This window comes from Galeopterus variegatus, unplaced genomic scaffold, assembly GCF_000696425.1.
Source record: "Galeopterus variegatus unplaced genomic scaffold, G_variegatus-3.0.2 Scaffold279, whole genome shotgun sequence".
In the NCBI taxonomy this organism is placed as follows: domain Eukaryota; kingdom Metazoa; phylum Chordata; class Mammalia; order Dermoptera; family Cynocephalidae; genus Galeopterus; species Galeopterus variegatus.
In genome coordinates this window covers 36,953-51,687 of record NW_007726390.1, presented here as the reverse complement: position 1 = coordinate 51,687, position 14,735 = coordinate 36,953, and the positions used below count along the sequence as shown (strand labels likewise).

The 14,735-nt window shown below is 41.1% G+C and overlaps 1 protein-coding gene across 4 annotated transcripts in view; it reads right to left on the bottom strand.

The window, feature by feature from the left end:
* The window catches only part of DDHD1 (DDHD domain containing 1), an 88,380-nt gene extending 77,515 nt beyond the window's left edge, over positions 1–10,865 (bottom strand). For 3 of the 4 annotated variants that reach the window (XM_008566937.1, XM_008566935.1, XM_008566936.1), the window contains exon 1: positions 9,938–10,772. In XM_008566937.1, coding sequence (XP_008565159.1) covers positions 9,938–10,772 — 835 coding nt within the window. Of the gene's footprint in view, positions 1–9,937 lie in introns of all 4 variants that reach the window. The other variant, XM_008566938.1, reaches the window with a different exon arrangement.
* Positions 10,866–14,735: the final 3,870 nt, after the last annotated feature.

The window sequence follows — 14,735 nt, the reverse complement described above, 5'->3', positions numbered from 1 at the left end:
GCAACGGGATCGCAACCCTCGGTGTTGCGCCTGCACCTCGCTCAGCCAGTGAGCAGAAACCGGTCTGTATGTGGGATCCCAACCCTCGGCGGGAGCGCCGCCACGCTCCCAAGCGACGCACTGTAGCAGTGCTCCACCGGGCCGGCTCTGGGCCATAATTCTTAAAGACACAGTACCAAAAGCCATAATCCCAAATGCTGAAATTCTGAAAGATCAAAATTTCTAAAGTCTAAAATCCCCAAAATCACAATTCTGAAAGATCAAAAATATAATTCTGGAAAAAATAATTTTTAAAAATTCTATAAATCTCCTTTTAAAAATGTAAATAAATATCTTTTATCTGAGAAACATAAAAATACAACAGAACATTTCACAGGCCATTTTATACAATAAAATAGACAATAATAATGTATATTTTTGCAAGCCTAAACACTCGGGTATGCTAATGACAGTCACACGAGTGTAACAGTTACAAGCAGACAAACCGTAATCACAAAGAAACAGGTGAAAAAGTGAAATGTACAAACATATATCACTATGGTTAGTAATTGTGTGCACCCAGCTTTATAACTGTGGTCATCTGAAATACGGTGAGATGGGCAACCTAAGTCTCTTGACGAGACTGATCAAAAATTGTGATGGGTCGCCACCACGTATGGGGTTACCGCCACGTATCTGGTCACCCAAGGAGCCAAGACCTTGAGAAATTTTCTTTCACAAATGCAGATGTACAAAAAGGACATCTCTTCATTTACCAAGGAAGTTTCAATGTTTGTACATCAGGATTTCAACATTTGGGATTTTAACCTTCCAGGACTGGGATTTTTAGGATTTTAGACTTTAGGGATTTCAACATGTGGGATTATGATTGGGAAAAAGACACCAATTCATGGATTGAAGGCTAACTCCCCTGGAATCCCTTGAAATGCAGCCTTGGACTGGCTGAATTGCTAATTACTCTGATAGTAAGTGAACACTGAAGATGAGGCAGCTTCCAGCCATTCAGACTAGGAGATTCATGAATTAACAGAGTTACCAAGTAAGGTCTACAAATCCCCTGCAATCAGAATTTCTTGGGATACCTATTAAAGAGGAATTAAGAAGAATCCCTCAAAGTTTTCATGCTTAGGTCTCCTTCACTGTAAGAGGAATTGTGGGGCATTTTTCTTGCCAATGTGGCAGAAAACCAAGAACACTACTGGCTCTGACTCAACTGAAAACTGAGCAGTCTTTTAGAAAACTGTATTGCATCAAAAACTCTGGTATCTGGTAGAGATGCTCTAAATAAACTTTGGGGGTAGAGTCAGTACCTCCCACATTTGATGACAGGATCTGCACACCAAAAAAATAGATGCTCAAGAACTTAGAATGCTTTTATGGGAAAGAATTCCTTCCTCCTTTTCCACAGGCAATAGATTTATAAGAGAATGACTGGTGCACTTCTCCAAGATCCAAGTCAGGAAGATTCAAGATAGCACTACCTTGTTGGGGCCTGAGAGATTAGGCAAAAATCACAGCTTTTCACAAGGGCGGGAGACAGTTATAGGGGCTCTAGCACTGTGCCTATCTGAGAGTTGATTACCAACGTAGCAGGCCAAGAAAATGTCATGTGAAGAAAAAGACTACAAATCGAAACATGACAGCCAAGAATGTCAAGTGTGTTGTAAATTCAGAAGGACAGAAGAGGCAGGAAAATGGAGAAATAATAACTGCTAACAGTTATACAGTATTTACTACTCATCATGAGATATTTCAAGATCTTTAAAATTTTTAACTCATTTATTAAAATAATCCTAATAGACACTATTATTCACATTTTCTCGAAGAAGAAACTAAGGCACAGAGAATTTAAGTTGCCTAAGGTCACACAGACAGTAAACGGCAGAGCTAGGATTTGTGCCCAGACAGTCTGGCTCTAGTGGTCCTTCACTTTCTTAAACATATGATACTGTCTTTCGAGAAAGTCCAGAACTGAAATGGAGGTAGCAAAGATAAAATTCATGTACTATGGTAGAGTGAGAGGTGATCTGAAAACAAATGTTGTAAACAAGGTTCACCCCATTATGTGTGACTTATCATATTCTTTGATCGGTTGTAGGCCTTTCCATAAAAGACAGAATCTTGCCAGGCAACCAGAATTCCAAATAATTCAATCCAGTATTCCAGGATTATGGGCATTCACTATATATGAGGTATAGTTACACCCTCCCCCTGACAAAGTGTACTAGATAATGTAGTTTACACAAAACAGTGTAAACACATTAAATAGTAAATAGGTTAAAGAATAAACCACAACTATATCAAAAAAGACATTCTTAAATTTAAGGTCCCATTTTTTTCCTAGTTAAAAGGTAAAGAACAGAACCATGGGTATCCTGTTCTAATCTTCAATAAAAAGCATAATACTGGTTGTCTATGAGCATGTTGTACTTGAGCATGTTGTCTATGAGAATGTTGTACTTGAGCAAAGGCAAGTATCTGTTCACAAACCTTGCAGAGATGTACATTCATCTTATTTAATGGTAGCCATAGAGAAAGGGTTCATTTCAGCACTGGATAGCCACATTGGAAGAGTAAATACCATTGAAAGTACTTGAGCGGCTCACACTGTGCTTTCTTCAGTTTGAATTGTGCTGAACAATCTTTTTGGTTTACTTTGAAGTAGACTCTCTCTTTCCGATGACTGTCTTTTGATCCACAGCAAAGACTTTGTTTTCCAAATCATAAACAAACTTGGGGGTACTTAATGTTAGAACACATTCATATCAGATGTTAAAATGCAAGTTTTACTGAAGGTCTAAGTGTGTGAATCAGGTGAACATGTGATATACTGGGTCTAGTTAGAGCAGTTCTATAGAATGAGAAGAAAATAATAGATGCAATCAAAAAATAATAACTAAAAGTTAATCATTTGTAATAAGTAATAAAATACAATTTTGGAATTGCACTTAGCTATGTCTAAGGCTCAGAAGTAATTCCAACTCTGCTCCCTGTGTGCATCATCTAAAGTTATTAAGCTGCACATTCCATGGCACATGATTTGTTATTTTAATTAATTCACTTATTTTTGATTTTACATATTTACGGGGTACAGAGTTGACTATCAGTATTTGTGCACAGTATATGATGATCAAATCAATATTATTAACATGTTCATTATTACAAATTGTAATTATTCTTTGTGTCCCTTACCCCATTACTTCCTTTCCCCCCTTCCCTTTTCCCACTTCTAGTAACTGTAGGGCTGTTGTCTCCTTCTGAAAGTTCAACATTTTATTGTAGCCTTCCTTCTTTCTTTCTTTCTTAGCTCCCACTTATGAGTGAGGTTAAAGTGGTATTTCTCTTTCTGTGCCTGGCTTATTTCACTTAACATAATTTTCTCCAAGCTCATCCATGTTGCTGCAAATGGCAGAATTTCATTTTTTTTTTTTTTTTTTTTTTTTGTCTTTTTCCGTGTCCGGCAACGGATCACAACCCTCAGTGTCGCCCCCGCACCGGACCGGGACCGGCAACGGGACCGCAACCCTCGGTGCTGCTCCCGCGCCTCGCTCAGCCAGTGAGCGGGAACCGGTCTGCATGTGGGATCCGAACCCTCAGCGGGAGCGCCACCGCGCTTCCCAAGCGGCGCACTATAGCAGTGCGCCACCGGGCCGGCCCGAGAATTTCATTCTTTTTTATGGCTGAGTATTATTCCATTGTGTATATATATCTTGGCTATTGTAAAGAGTGCTGTGATAAACACGGGGATGCAGGTATCCCTTCGATTGACATGATGATTTATATTTCTTTGGGTATATATCCAGAAGTGGGATTGCTGGTTCATATGGTAGTTTTATCTGTAGTTGTTTGAGTAACCTCCATACTGTTTTCCATAATGGCTGTACTAACTTACAGTCATGACATATGATTAGGAAGTCTTAAGTTTTAGCATAATTCATCCAGTTTTTTGTCCCATATTCTCAAGGGCTATCCTGCAACAATGTTCAAAATGATGATCCACTGAGAAGAGGCCAAAAGGAGAATTAGTAATATCAGGGGGATTTCCAGTTATATAGTTAAAATTATTAACTCTCAACTATTTGGAAAAACTACCCATTCAGATGGAATTTATATTTCTCTAAGATTTCCAGATATCTGAGGCGTTGGGATACAGAAGTATCAATAGCAATGTAATTTCCGAAGGCTGGCTGGGCCCCAGCAGTCATTCATTTATCTAAGCATAAAAGAGCAATGATTATAAATATTTTCTAGATATAGCTTAACATAATAAGACATTCGAATAAACATTAATGAGTGTATAATTTATTCTTGCTGGCAACCTGGTAAAACTGGAAAACAGTACATAGAATTACTTTAATATGATTATATCTGTTTTTCTAATGTTTTTCTTTAGTTCTCTGGCATGGGCAATTGCTACATCCTACCACCTTGAATTTAACATGTCCCCTAAACCAGGGGCATCAAAAAGCATCGGTATTATACTTTTTATCCCATTAAGCTACTCATTTGTCAGTGATTCCACATTTCTTGTGGGCACGATTTCCCTTTACTAATACAGACTCACAAGATTAGAATTGTAGGTTATATTTGGTAACTATAAAAAATGTTTATCCTTGTTCTACTTTTTTGTTTTGTTTTGTTGGCAGCTAGCTAGTACGAGGATGCAAACCCCTGACCTTGGTTTTATCAGCATCCCCGCTCTAACCAAATGAGCTAACGGGCCAGCCCTTGTTCTACTTTTTAACTGAGTGTTTAGGAATGTATTGTGGCAAAAAAGAAGGTACTGTCTGTATCCATATCAATGCTGCCAGCTTTTCTTGATAACATACACAGTTTAAATTCTATCACACTCTTGAAAAGATAAAAGTCTTAGGTCTGATTCTCAGTTATTCGGGAGGGATTCCAGAACTACCTACCTCCCAATCTCTTCTGCCAATAATCTTCATCTTAGGCTTCCTGTGAAATACATTCCCCATTTCCCTCTCTCCTCCCTGCCTCTCCACTCTCCTCCTCCAGTATTCATAATTCTCAGAGGATTCCTCAACCAGCACATCAAGCTTTTTCTTGCTGTCTACAAAAAAGAATCACATAGGATTCCAGACATCAAAGATCTCAGCAAAACACTAACTATATGTAGTGATGTGGAGATAAAAGACCCAGGTAATAAAATCTGAAAGAGGGAAGAGTACAAAAGGTCTCTTTTATAACAAAATAGTAAAGGAGAAAAAAAAGAAGGGGGTCAACAGAGGAAAGAAAACCACACTAATTACTCTGTACATTTATATAAAGCATTTGCACAACATGCATTATTACATTTGAACCATACTCAAAGAAGGTGGATCAATAACTAATATTAGATCAGTTTTAAACTAGTGGCACATTGCAAAGGGAAAGAGAAGCCCAAATGTCTTGGTCAGGTAGGGCCACATCTCCCCTCAATACATGTCACTAGCCATTCATATCCTTGCACTGTTTCAGCAGTTCCCTGAAAAATGTACTCAAAGGCAGACTTGATCTGGGATGGGGTAGGTTCTCAGAAGACTTCTGCCAGCACTTTGTAAACCTGAGCAATGAGGGTTTCAATGACACCCAAGGCTGCCTTCCTTGGCAAGTGGGGGATAATATAGTTAAAAAGAGTAAGAGATAAAAGCCTCCAACACATTTTCAGGGTCAGGCATATTAATTAATGCCTGTTGTCTACTGCTTATAGTCCTACTTTATTGGAGGCAGAAACTGATCAAGAAATAGTGCCTTCAACCCCCCTTGGACTCCATTATTTTTACATGATGCTCTGAGCCACATAAAGAATTGTTATTCACTTGTGAATGAATGACATGGTTACATCTATGCCAAGTTAATAAACATCATATAATTGAGGGAAAAGCTCTAATTCCCCTTTCTCATTTTTACTGGGAATATAATTTTCTCTTCATCTCAATATATCAGGAAGAAAAGAACTGGTAAATTTCTAAAGTACCTGAAACTGAAAAGTGACAACATTATAATAATGCAAGTAGGCCTTATAAGTAACCAGAAAATGGTGGGAGAAGAAATCTGTGGTTTATAGTTAATGACTACTTCTGGAAACTACACTTTCTTAAAAAAATTTGGACAATTAAATAACTTTATTAATTTAGTCAATGAATGGAAATTACATACTCCCTAGTGCATACTGCACACATTGTTGCCACCAGAATTGTTATGAAACTATTCTAAGCTCATGAAATATCTCTAGAATGTCCATATGTCTTCACATCAGCTATTCGTAAATGCTTTGGCCATTTTCTTGCCAATATTCTTTACGAACATTCTTTCACCTCTGATGAGGCACAGGCCAATAACAACTAACTGTGGGCACCTAACTATTTTGCGCTGGTTAACCTTATTAAACTTTGGGTGAACTCCTACAAATAAGTTGTACAGTTTTTGAGATATAGTGCTAACTTAGTACTATGTGCCAACCACTCACAAAACTATACAACTCGTACAAATAAGTTGTATAGATTTTGAGATCCACATAGATATAGTATACCTAGTACTATGTGACAACCACTATTGTAAGCATGTTACATATAATAATCCTCAAAACAAGCCTATGAAGTTAGTACAAGCAGTTGAGCAAGAACACTGGTAACAGGGGAGTTAGTTCACTTAGCCATTACTCAGCAATGATCAGTTTTTACCTAAAAGTCACATGGAGCCAGAAAAAATATCTAAATATACAATTGAAGAAAAATAAATTTCCTACAACTAATATTTTTTTCTATATATAATAATATTGGCTAGCTATAGAAGATAACTTCTGTTCCCCTTCTGATTTCATTTACCCCAAACTGGTTCAAATTTTATCTGCTAGTAAAGTTCAAAAGGAAGAGTAAATTCTTTTAGACTAGGCATAGCTAACTTGTCCTCGACACCCAGATGCAGTGGGCTAAATTAGGCCACAAAAATCTAAATGGACAATGGAATCCTACCACCATTCTACGTAGGACCTTGTTTAATTTTTTTAACCTTTTACTATCACTATTCAGAAAGTTTTCCAAAAAGGTTAAAAAAAAAAAAAAAAAAAAAGAAAAAAGGTAAAAGAGAAGGAAAGCCAAAAGCTGCAAAATTCTTCCATTTGAAGAAAGGCTTAAGAGACCACAGTGGGACTGAACACTCCCAAGAAGGTGTGAAAACATTATAACACACAGAGATTTAAAGAACCAAGTAGAACTAAGTTACATGTGATTTTGTGAGAAATGGTAGATTATAGGACACCACAAAAAGCACTACTGTGTTCTCACTGTAGTTCATATGAGAGCCTTGGATACCCACAGGATTGTATTTTGTACAGAACTATTTAGGAAATGCTAAAATTTTAGGAGACAAAAATAGGTGTTGTTCTTATGCTAATTAACAAAAATTAATTTATAAGCTGTAATTGGCTAAATGGCTATCTGCAAAGAAGATAAGTCCACATTACCATTGAGAAGACTAAGTCCACATTACCTTCAGGTTAACTTTTGTAGGCCTTCACCATTTCTCACCTGATTTAGGACACTGGCATTCTAATGATATTCTGTTTCAAACTCTCCCATCCAACTTTTGCATTGTCACTAATCACACCTAAGTAATAAAGAACCTTCAATTGTTTGGTTCCGTTAGTCACAGGATAAAGACCAAACTCCTTAGCACTGCACATCTATACCCTGTTCCCTTTCCAGCTATTCTCCCAAATGTGCCATTCATGTGTAGGTGCTCCCTTCACAATCTCCATCCAGTCCCCAACCAAACACTAGCCCTCATGCACCACCTCCCTTTCTGTGGTGGTCAGATCCCAAACCAGCCCCGTGTGTTTGTGTCTCAGCCCCTGCAGGGGCAGCCCTCATTTCCTCAAAATGACAAGCAGTTTCATGCCTCTGTGTGCTTGCATATGTTACCCCATCTGGTGTCTGGAATGCCTTTCATTCTACCCCTCTGCTTCCTCTGCCTGATTAAATTCATCCATTAGGACTCAGTCTTACATCTTCTGGGAAGCTTCCCTGACACCCACACCACCCTTGGATGGGTCAGAAGCTCTTTGGACACTGCACTGTATTCCCCCCCTAAATTAATGAACTGCTTTAATACTTTCTAGCTGAGTGACCTTGATAAGTTCATTTCACTGAGCCCATTTCTTCATATACAGAATGTTAGCATTAATTTGCTATCACTGTGAAATAAGTGTCAAAAATCACTTTGTAAATAGTGAAGCACCATGCAAACATTAACAATTTTATCATAAACCAAAGAAGCACATAGTATTCTAGAATATCCTTCAGTTTACTCTAAGGGTAAGATTCATCTCTTGGTTTCCAGTCCCATCTCCAAGGATGCCCTGCATTGTTACCCAATTTTCTGGTTCCATTAAGACCTTGTGCTTCTATCTTCAGGAAAAAATCTACAGTGATGTTTAGGTCATTTGAAGAAAACACTAAGTGGGAAGCTCCTGAAAGGTAAGAGTTTTCCTTTTTCCCACGTTTCCTAATGCTTTCACCAGAGTACTGTGTTGTGCATATACATACTCAGTAAATATAAAAGAACTGAATGAATGAATGAATACAGGCATACACTGTCCTTAGTGAACTTATAATCAAAAGGAGTGATATAACAGATCCTACATGAATTTGACCTTATAAAAATGGTAACAAATACCTTTAACGTCATCTTAAAGTGAAGTAAGAAATTAAATTTCCTGATATGCTTATTTTATTTGGTAATTTGACACATGTTGTAATTGCTGTCTTAGTAACTCATGATTAACATATGAATGTTTTAACACTATCAGAATCACTGATGTAATTCAATACCTAGTTATGGAATATATCCACTGCACTAGCTCCTAAGAGTATAAAAAGCTGCTAAACAAATCATCAATACATATAATTAACACAAGATAGAATGTTGTAAGACGTATGGAGAACCTAGGGGTAGTGACAGTCAACGAAGATATTTTGAGTTTGGGCACTGCGCTCATAAAGATTAAAATTGTACTTTACAAATTATTGGTGGCCAATAACTTCGGTTACTGTTGAATATCTACTATATACTCCATATGTAATATTTGCTGCATGAAACAACAGATATCTCTGATCGCCTTCCTCCTTACTCTAATTATAAACCTAATTGTATTACTGTCTAACATTCTTAACACTCAATTCCTTTAGGTATACTTTCTCATTTACTTTCTACAATAGCCCTATGAAATAAGTACAATTATCCCCATTTTACCGATGAGGAAAACGAAGCATAGCACTTGTAATTTTTCAAGGTTAACAGACAAAAATAAAATACGCTAATGAGGTCCTAAGAGCCAAAAACAAGTATTCCAGAGTGAGCGGACCCACCTGCCAGAACTGCTCCACGCAGTGATTTCTACCTCTTCCAAATACACCCAGTGGGAACAACCTATCTCCTTTCTTTCCTGCCAGGGATTAATTTCCTTTTCCTGAGTTCATATCTGAACTGCTGATTCTCGTGCAGAACATCTCAAACCTTCCCACTCCAGAGGACATGCTGCTATTTAAAATCACAGGCTGTTCGGGGTAAAAGAGATGGAACCAGGTCCCCAGGTGGACAAAGCTCTGGTAGGATCACGAAATTAATCCTTTCGGGTTGGGGGTCGGTTCCTGCACCACCTCCAGCGGACGGCAGCAGCACCCAGTTCACCCAGGAGGCGCTATAGCCGTCGGTATCCTCTCCTCCTGACCCCAGGCAGTAGCTTGGGTTTTGCCATCTGCTCATTTACCCTTCACCTGCTGGCGCTCCCTGCACAATCTCCATCCTGCCCCGACCAAACGCCAGGCCTCACGTGCCACTCTCTTAGCGGCGGCCAAGTCCCAAACCCAGCCCGGTGAGTGTCGTACGTAACCTGAACGAACAGCCAGTCCCGCCCAAACCCCGGCCTTCTACTCACGGTTCCAGTACACCGGGTAGCACTCTCCTTGGGTCACATCCACCTCATAGAGGCCGCCCCGCACGCACACTGGCTCGATGTTCACCAGCTCTACCATCTCGGGCTCGTGCCCCGCCGTGAGCGGGCAGAAGCCGCAGGCGCGGTCCTCGTCGTCTTCCCCGGAGCTGAAGGCCGGGCCCGCCGGGGAGGACGGGCCGCAGACATGCTCGCCGTCGCGGTCCTCGGCCTGGGGCCGGGCACCCGCGGCCTGCAGCAGGGTCCGGAAGGCGAGCTCGATGCGGAGCGAGTCGTAGCCGATGAAGGGTTTCCAGGTCTTCTTGTCCTCCTTGTAGAACCAGCGCACCTCCTCTGGGCCCAGCTCCGTCACCACCTCGTAGCGGTGCCGGGCGGCCGGGCCGCCGGGCCGGGTGCGCTTCCTTTCCCCGGGGCCCCCTCCCACTGCCCCGCCACCCCTGGAGTTCGTCGGGACCAGCGGCGGCTGCTGCGGTGGGTGCAGCGACGAGGAGCTGCCGCCCTCGCCCTCGCTGTAGTAGCGCAACGAGGAGCCGGACTCCGTGGAGCTGAAGTCATAGTTCTCGTCACTGAGGCAGGGGTCCAGCGCCAAGTGGTGGTTGTGGTCCTCGGCGCCCGGCGCCAGTTGCAGCCCGGAGTCCCTGCTCAGTAGGGCCAGGGGCACGTCGCCGTCGCCGTCGCCCAGGTCTCCGCCAGGCAGGTGCTCGAAGAAGCAGACGGTGCCGCCCAACGCCGTTCCCGCATCCGAGCCCAGCTCCCAGGCGCCGCCGCCCCGGCCGTTTTGCTCGGGGCTGCGCGGGGACCCGCGGCCCGGGTAATTCATGGTATGGAGATGCCGCCGGCTGCGCGGCCACGCGCAGACCCGTGACCCCCAGCGCTTCCGCTACTCATTCAGTGCCGCCGCCCTCTCTACCCGTAATAACTTCGTATAGCATACATTATACGAAGTTATACGAATTATACTTTTTATCCCATTAAGCTACTCATTTGTCAGTGATTCCACATTTCTTGTGGGCACGATTTCCCTTTACTAATACAGACTCACAAGATTAGAATTGTAGGTTATATTTGGTAACTATAAAAAATGTTTATCCTTGTTCTACTTTTTTGTTTTGTTTTGTTGGCAGCTAGCTAGTACGAGGATGCAAACCCCTGACCTTGGTTTTATCAGCATCCCCGCTCTAACCAAATGAGCTAACGGGCCAGCCCTTGTTCTACTTTTTAACTGAGTGTTTAGGAATGTATTGTGGCAAAAAAGAAGGTACTGTCTGTATCCATATCAATGCTGCCAGCTTTTCTTGATAACATACACAGTTTAAATTCTATCACACTCTTGAAAAGATAAAAGTCTTAGGTCTGATTCTCAGTTATTCGGGAGGGATTCCAGAACTACCTACCTCCCAATCTCTTCTGCCAATAATCTTCATCTTAGGCTTCCTGTGAAATACATTACCCATTTCCCTCTCTCCTTCCTGCCTCTCCACTCTCCTCCTCCAGTATTCATAATTCTCAGAGGATTCCTCAACCAGCACATCAAGCTTTTTCTTGCTGTCTACAAAAAATGCGGCCTTGCCTGCCTGGGCCTTCTCTGTCACCTGGTTCTGGTCCCTCTAGAGTTGTCGGCCCACAGGAGGGTACTCCACCCCACGCCTACCACTCACCTCCACGTAACCACTCCCACTCAGAAACTGAGTCTAAACCGCCCTTTATATGCCATCTCATATCATTGCTTGTCTTCCAGTACTTGGATTTCCTGTTTTCTCAACCTCACTGTAAAGCCCTTGACGGAAACCAAGTTTATATATTTCACTCCGCGTCTCCCCCGCAGTGGGTGCACAATCGATGTTTGTCGATCATAATGATGGCAAGTCCAGCCAGGTGTGGCGGGAAGATTATTAGACTGAAAGCCAGAAAACAACTAGGTTCTGGGCTTGGCTCTGCTAGCTAACCGCAGGCAAATCACTTAATCTTCCTGATCTTTTTGATTTCCTCATCTGTGAAATTCAGAGATTATTGGACCAGCTGATTTCTTTTCTTTTTTTTTTTTTTAAAAGATGACCGGTAAGGGGATCTTAACCCTTGACTTGGTGCTGTCAGCACCACGCTCACCCAGTGAGCAAACCAGCCATCACCTATATGGGATCCGAACCCGTGGCCTTGGTGTTATCAGCACCGCACTCTCCCGAGTGAGCCACAGGCCGGCCCGGACGAGCTGATTTCTAAAATTTCTTCCACAATGGAATTTTATGATCCTTAAGGCTTCTTCCAGCTTTTTACGCATCTCTGATATTGTAACTCAGTTTTTGGGGTGAGGTTAAATACTGAGTCTCCTTTATGTGATTCTTTTATATTAAAAAAATTATTTTAGGGCCGGCCCGTGGCTCACTCGGGAGAGTGCGGTGCTGATAACACCAAGGCCGCGGGTTCGGATCCCATATAGGGATGGCCGGTTCGCTCACTGGCTGAGCGTGGTGCTGACAACACCAAGCCAAGGGTTAAGATCCCCTTACCGGTCATCTTTAAAAAAAAAAAATTATTTTATAACGATTGTTGAGAATCCAGAGAAAAACAGTCTCCAACCTAAGTGTTCTCTATTCAGGAACAGACAGTCTTCACTGTTTCTTTTACTCCCTTTGTGGTGGAATCAGATTGCTGAAGCAATTTTTCCTGCTCATGGGATCTAACTGGTCAGAGATTACTCTAAATCGTTATGTAAATCAGGATCATCTCTAGTTTGTACAGTGCCTTTGTAGGAATTTGGAAAAAGGCATTGTTTCTTGGGGGCAGAGACAGAGCAGTGTTGGGGTACATGGCTTGGAAGGTGGGAAGCACGGGTTGGATTTTTTGCCCCAACTTGTGCCATTGGCTGGATAATCTTGTGCAGTGAACAACACACCCAGTTGTATACAGCAGTGCTGACTCAAAGCATCTAAGATCAGAAACCTCTTTCTCATTCATAGTGCTTTCTGAATACCTACTCCAATGTTCAGAATATGAAATTGGGTACGAGCTTTGATTTGTTTACTACCCATGAAAGCATTCATTCTACACTGATTGATGGCCATCTATGTGCCATCTATGAAACGGAAGAGAATGGAAAAGACTAAGTTCCCTTTTCAAGTAATTTACAGCCTACTGAGGGATACAGACAAGTAAACAGGTACATTATAGAACCGTGTGAAACGTACTATAAAGGGGATTAAAAATAAGGCATATCACAACATTTAAAATATCTCTATTCCTTTATGTTTCTTGATGGGATATAGCCTAACTATATCGTTATTTGTTCAGGTTATTTTAGCAAAATTTTAATTCTTAAGGACTATACCATTTCTGTTAATGAATATTGTCCTCTGTAGAACAATTATTGCCTGATTTGTACTGAATGAGTGTTTTTATTGTTTGTGTTGTGCTTGTTTGTTTATTTTGAGAAAATTATCCTCTTATGATTCATTGGGTAAGGCCACATACTTTTAGGTAATGTGATCTTTCTTGAGGGAGATGTTGATTCTCAACATAATTCGGGTAGCAGGAGGAGGGAGTCCTAGATTCTCTTCTGACCTCACTATCTTAGTGTAGACCTTGGTGAGTGTAGATGTCAGTCAGTTTTTGTAGGAATTGACTTCTGCCCCTTGGAAGTTAGCTGGGGCTGGGAGGACAGACCTATGTAGTAAGCCCCAGGCTGACAGTAAGTAAAAGATATTTGAAAGTATATTACCTAATTTCATGTGACTATGTATATTTATTTCCTTTTTATTCCTTAGCCATATTAAGGAAAATGTCATGAAGCTGCTCTTCTCAACTTTCTTTCCTGCTTTAAAAAGCCATCCTTTATCTAATGCTTCCTGTTACTACTCTCCTTCTTTTGCTTTCCAGAACATCTTTTCAGATCACATGATCCTGATAAGAGGGGGAAGGGTTGGGGCTCCCATTCCAGTTCACATCTGCTAAAACACGAGTAATGAGGTGGTGCCTCATTATGTCATTAGTGCGTTCAATGGACACAGCAGTATCTAAACTTCCATAGTTCTATCTAAAGCATTCTATTATTATTTTTTAATAATTACCCAAGACCAACCCTCCTTCACATAAGGCAGATAAGCACGATTGATTCAGACTTCTGGCATTCATTGGCCCGTGCTATTGCAAGAACCAGGTGAATGTGTAACCAAACCTGAAGGAGTTCTTGGTGTGGGGAAAGAAAAAGAGGTAAAGCCAGCTGGTTTGTACTATAAAAGACTGAAACAACTCATCTGCCTGTTCTACCATCCTCTCTTTCCCATTAGGCATATAGCAGGGGCTATCTGGTAATAACAGCCCTCTTCTCCATGCCTCTGAAAAGTTACATGGTTCAATTTTGTGCCATCTTCCTTTTTTCTTCTCTCTTAAAGCTTGTCCCTGTTGTTCATTTTAATCTTTTTTCACCTTCATAAAAATATTAGGGATATCCTTGTGCTGTGTAATTTATTCTGAGTCAATAGCCCACACATGCACTTGAAATGACTTCATCCAAAGTGTATGATGGAATACATATATTTAGAATGAAGAAAGAGGGAAGACATATAACCATACCCCCATCTGCTGTATCTCCTGTTTGATTTATTTAAAATTTTATTTTACTTTTTATTTTTAGGATAACTATTTATCCTGTTTCTTAAAATGAGAATGTGTTCTTTGGTGCACTCATGAAATAGAACAACCTAGACTGAAGCAGGAATCATTCACTGGACATATATTAGGTGTCTACCAAGTTTTGGCACTATGCGAGGCTCTCCATGAGGCATTC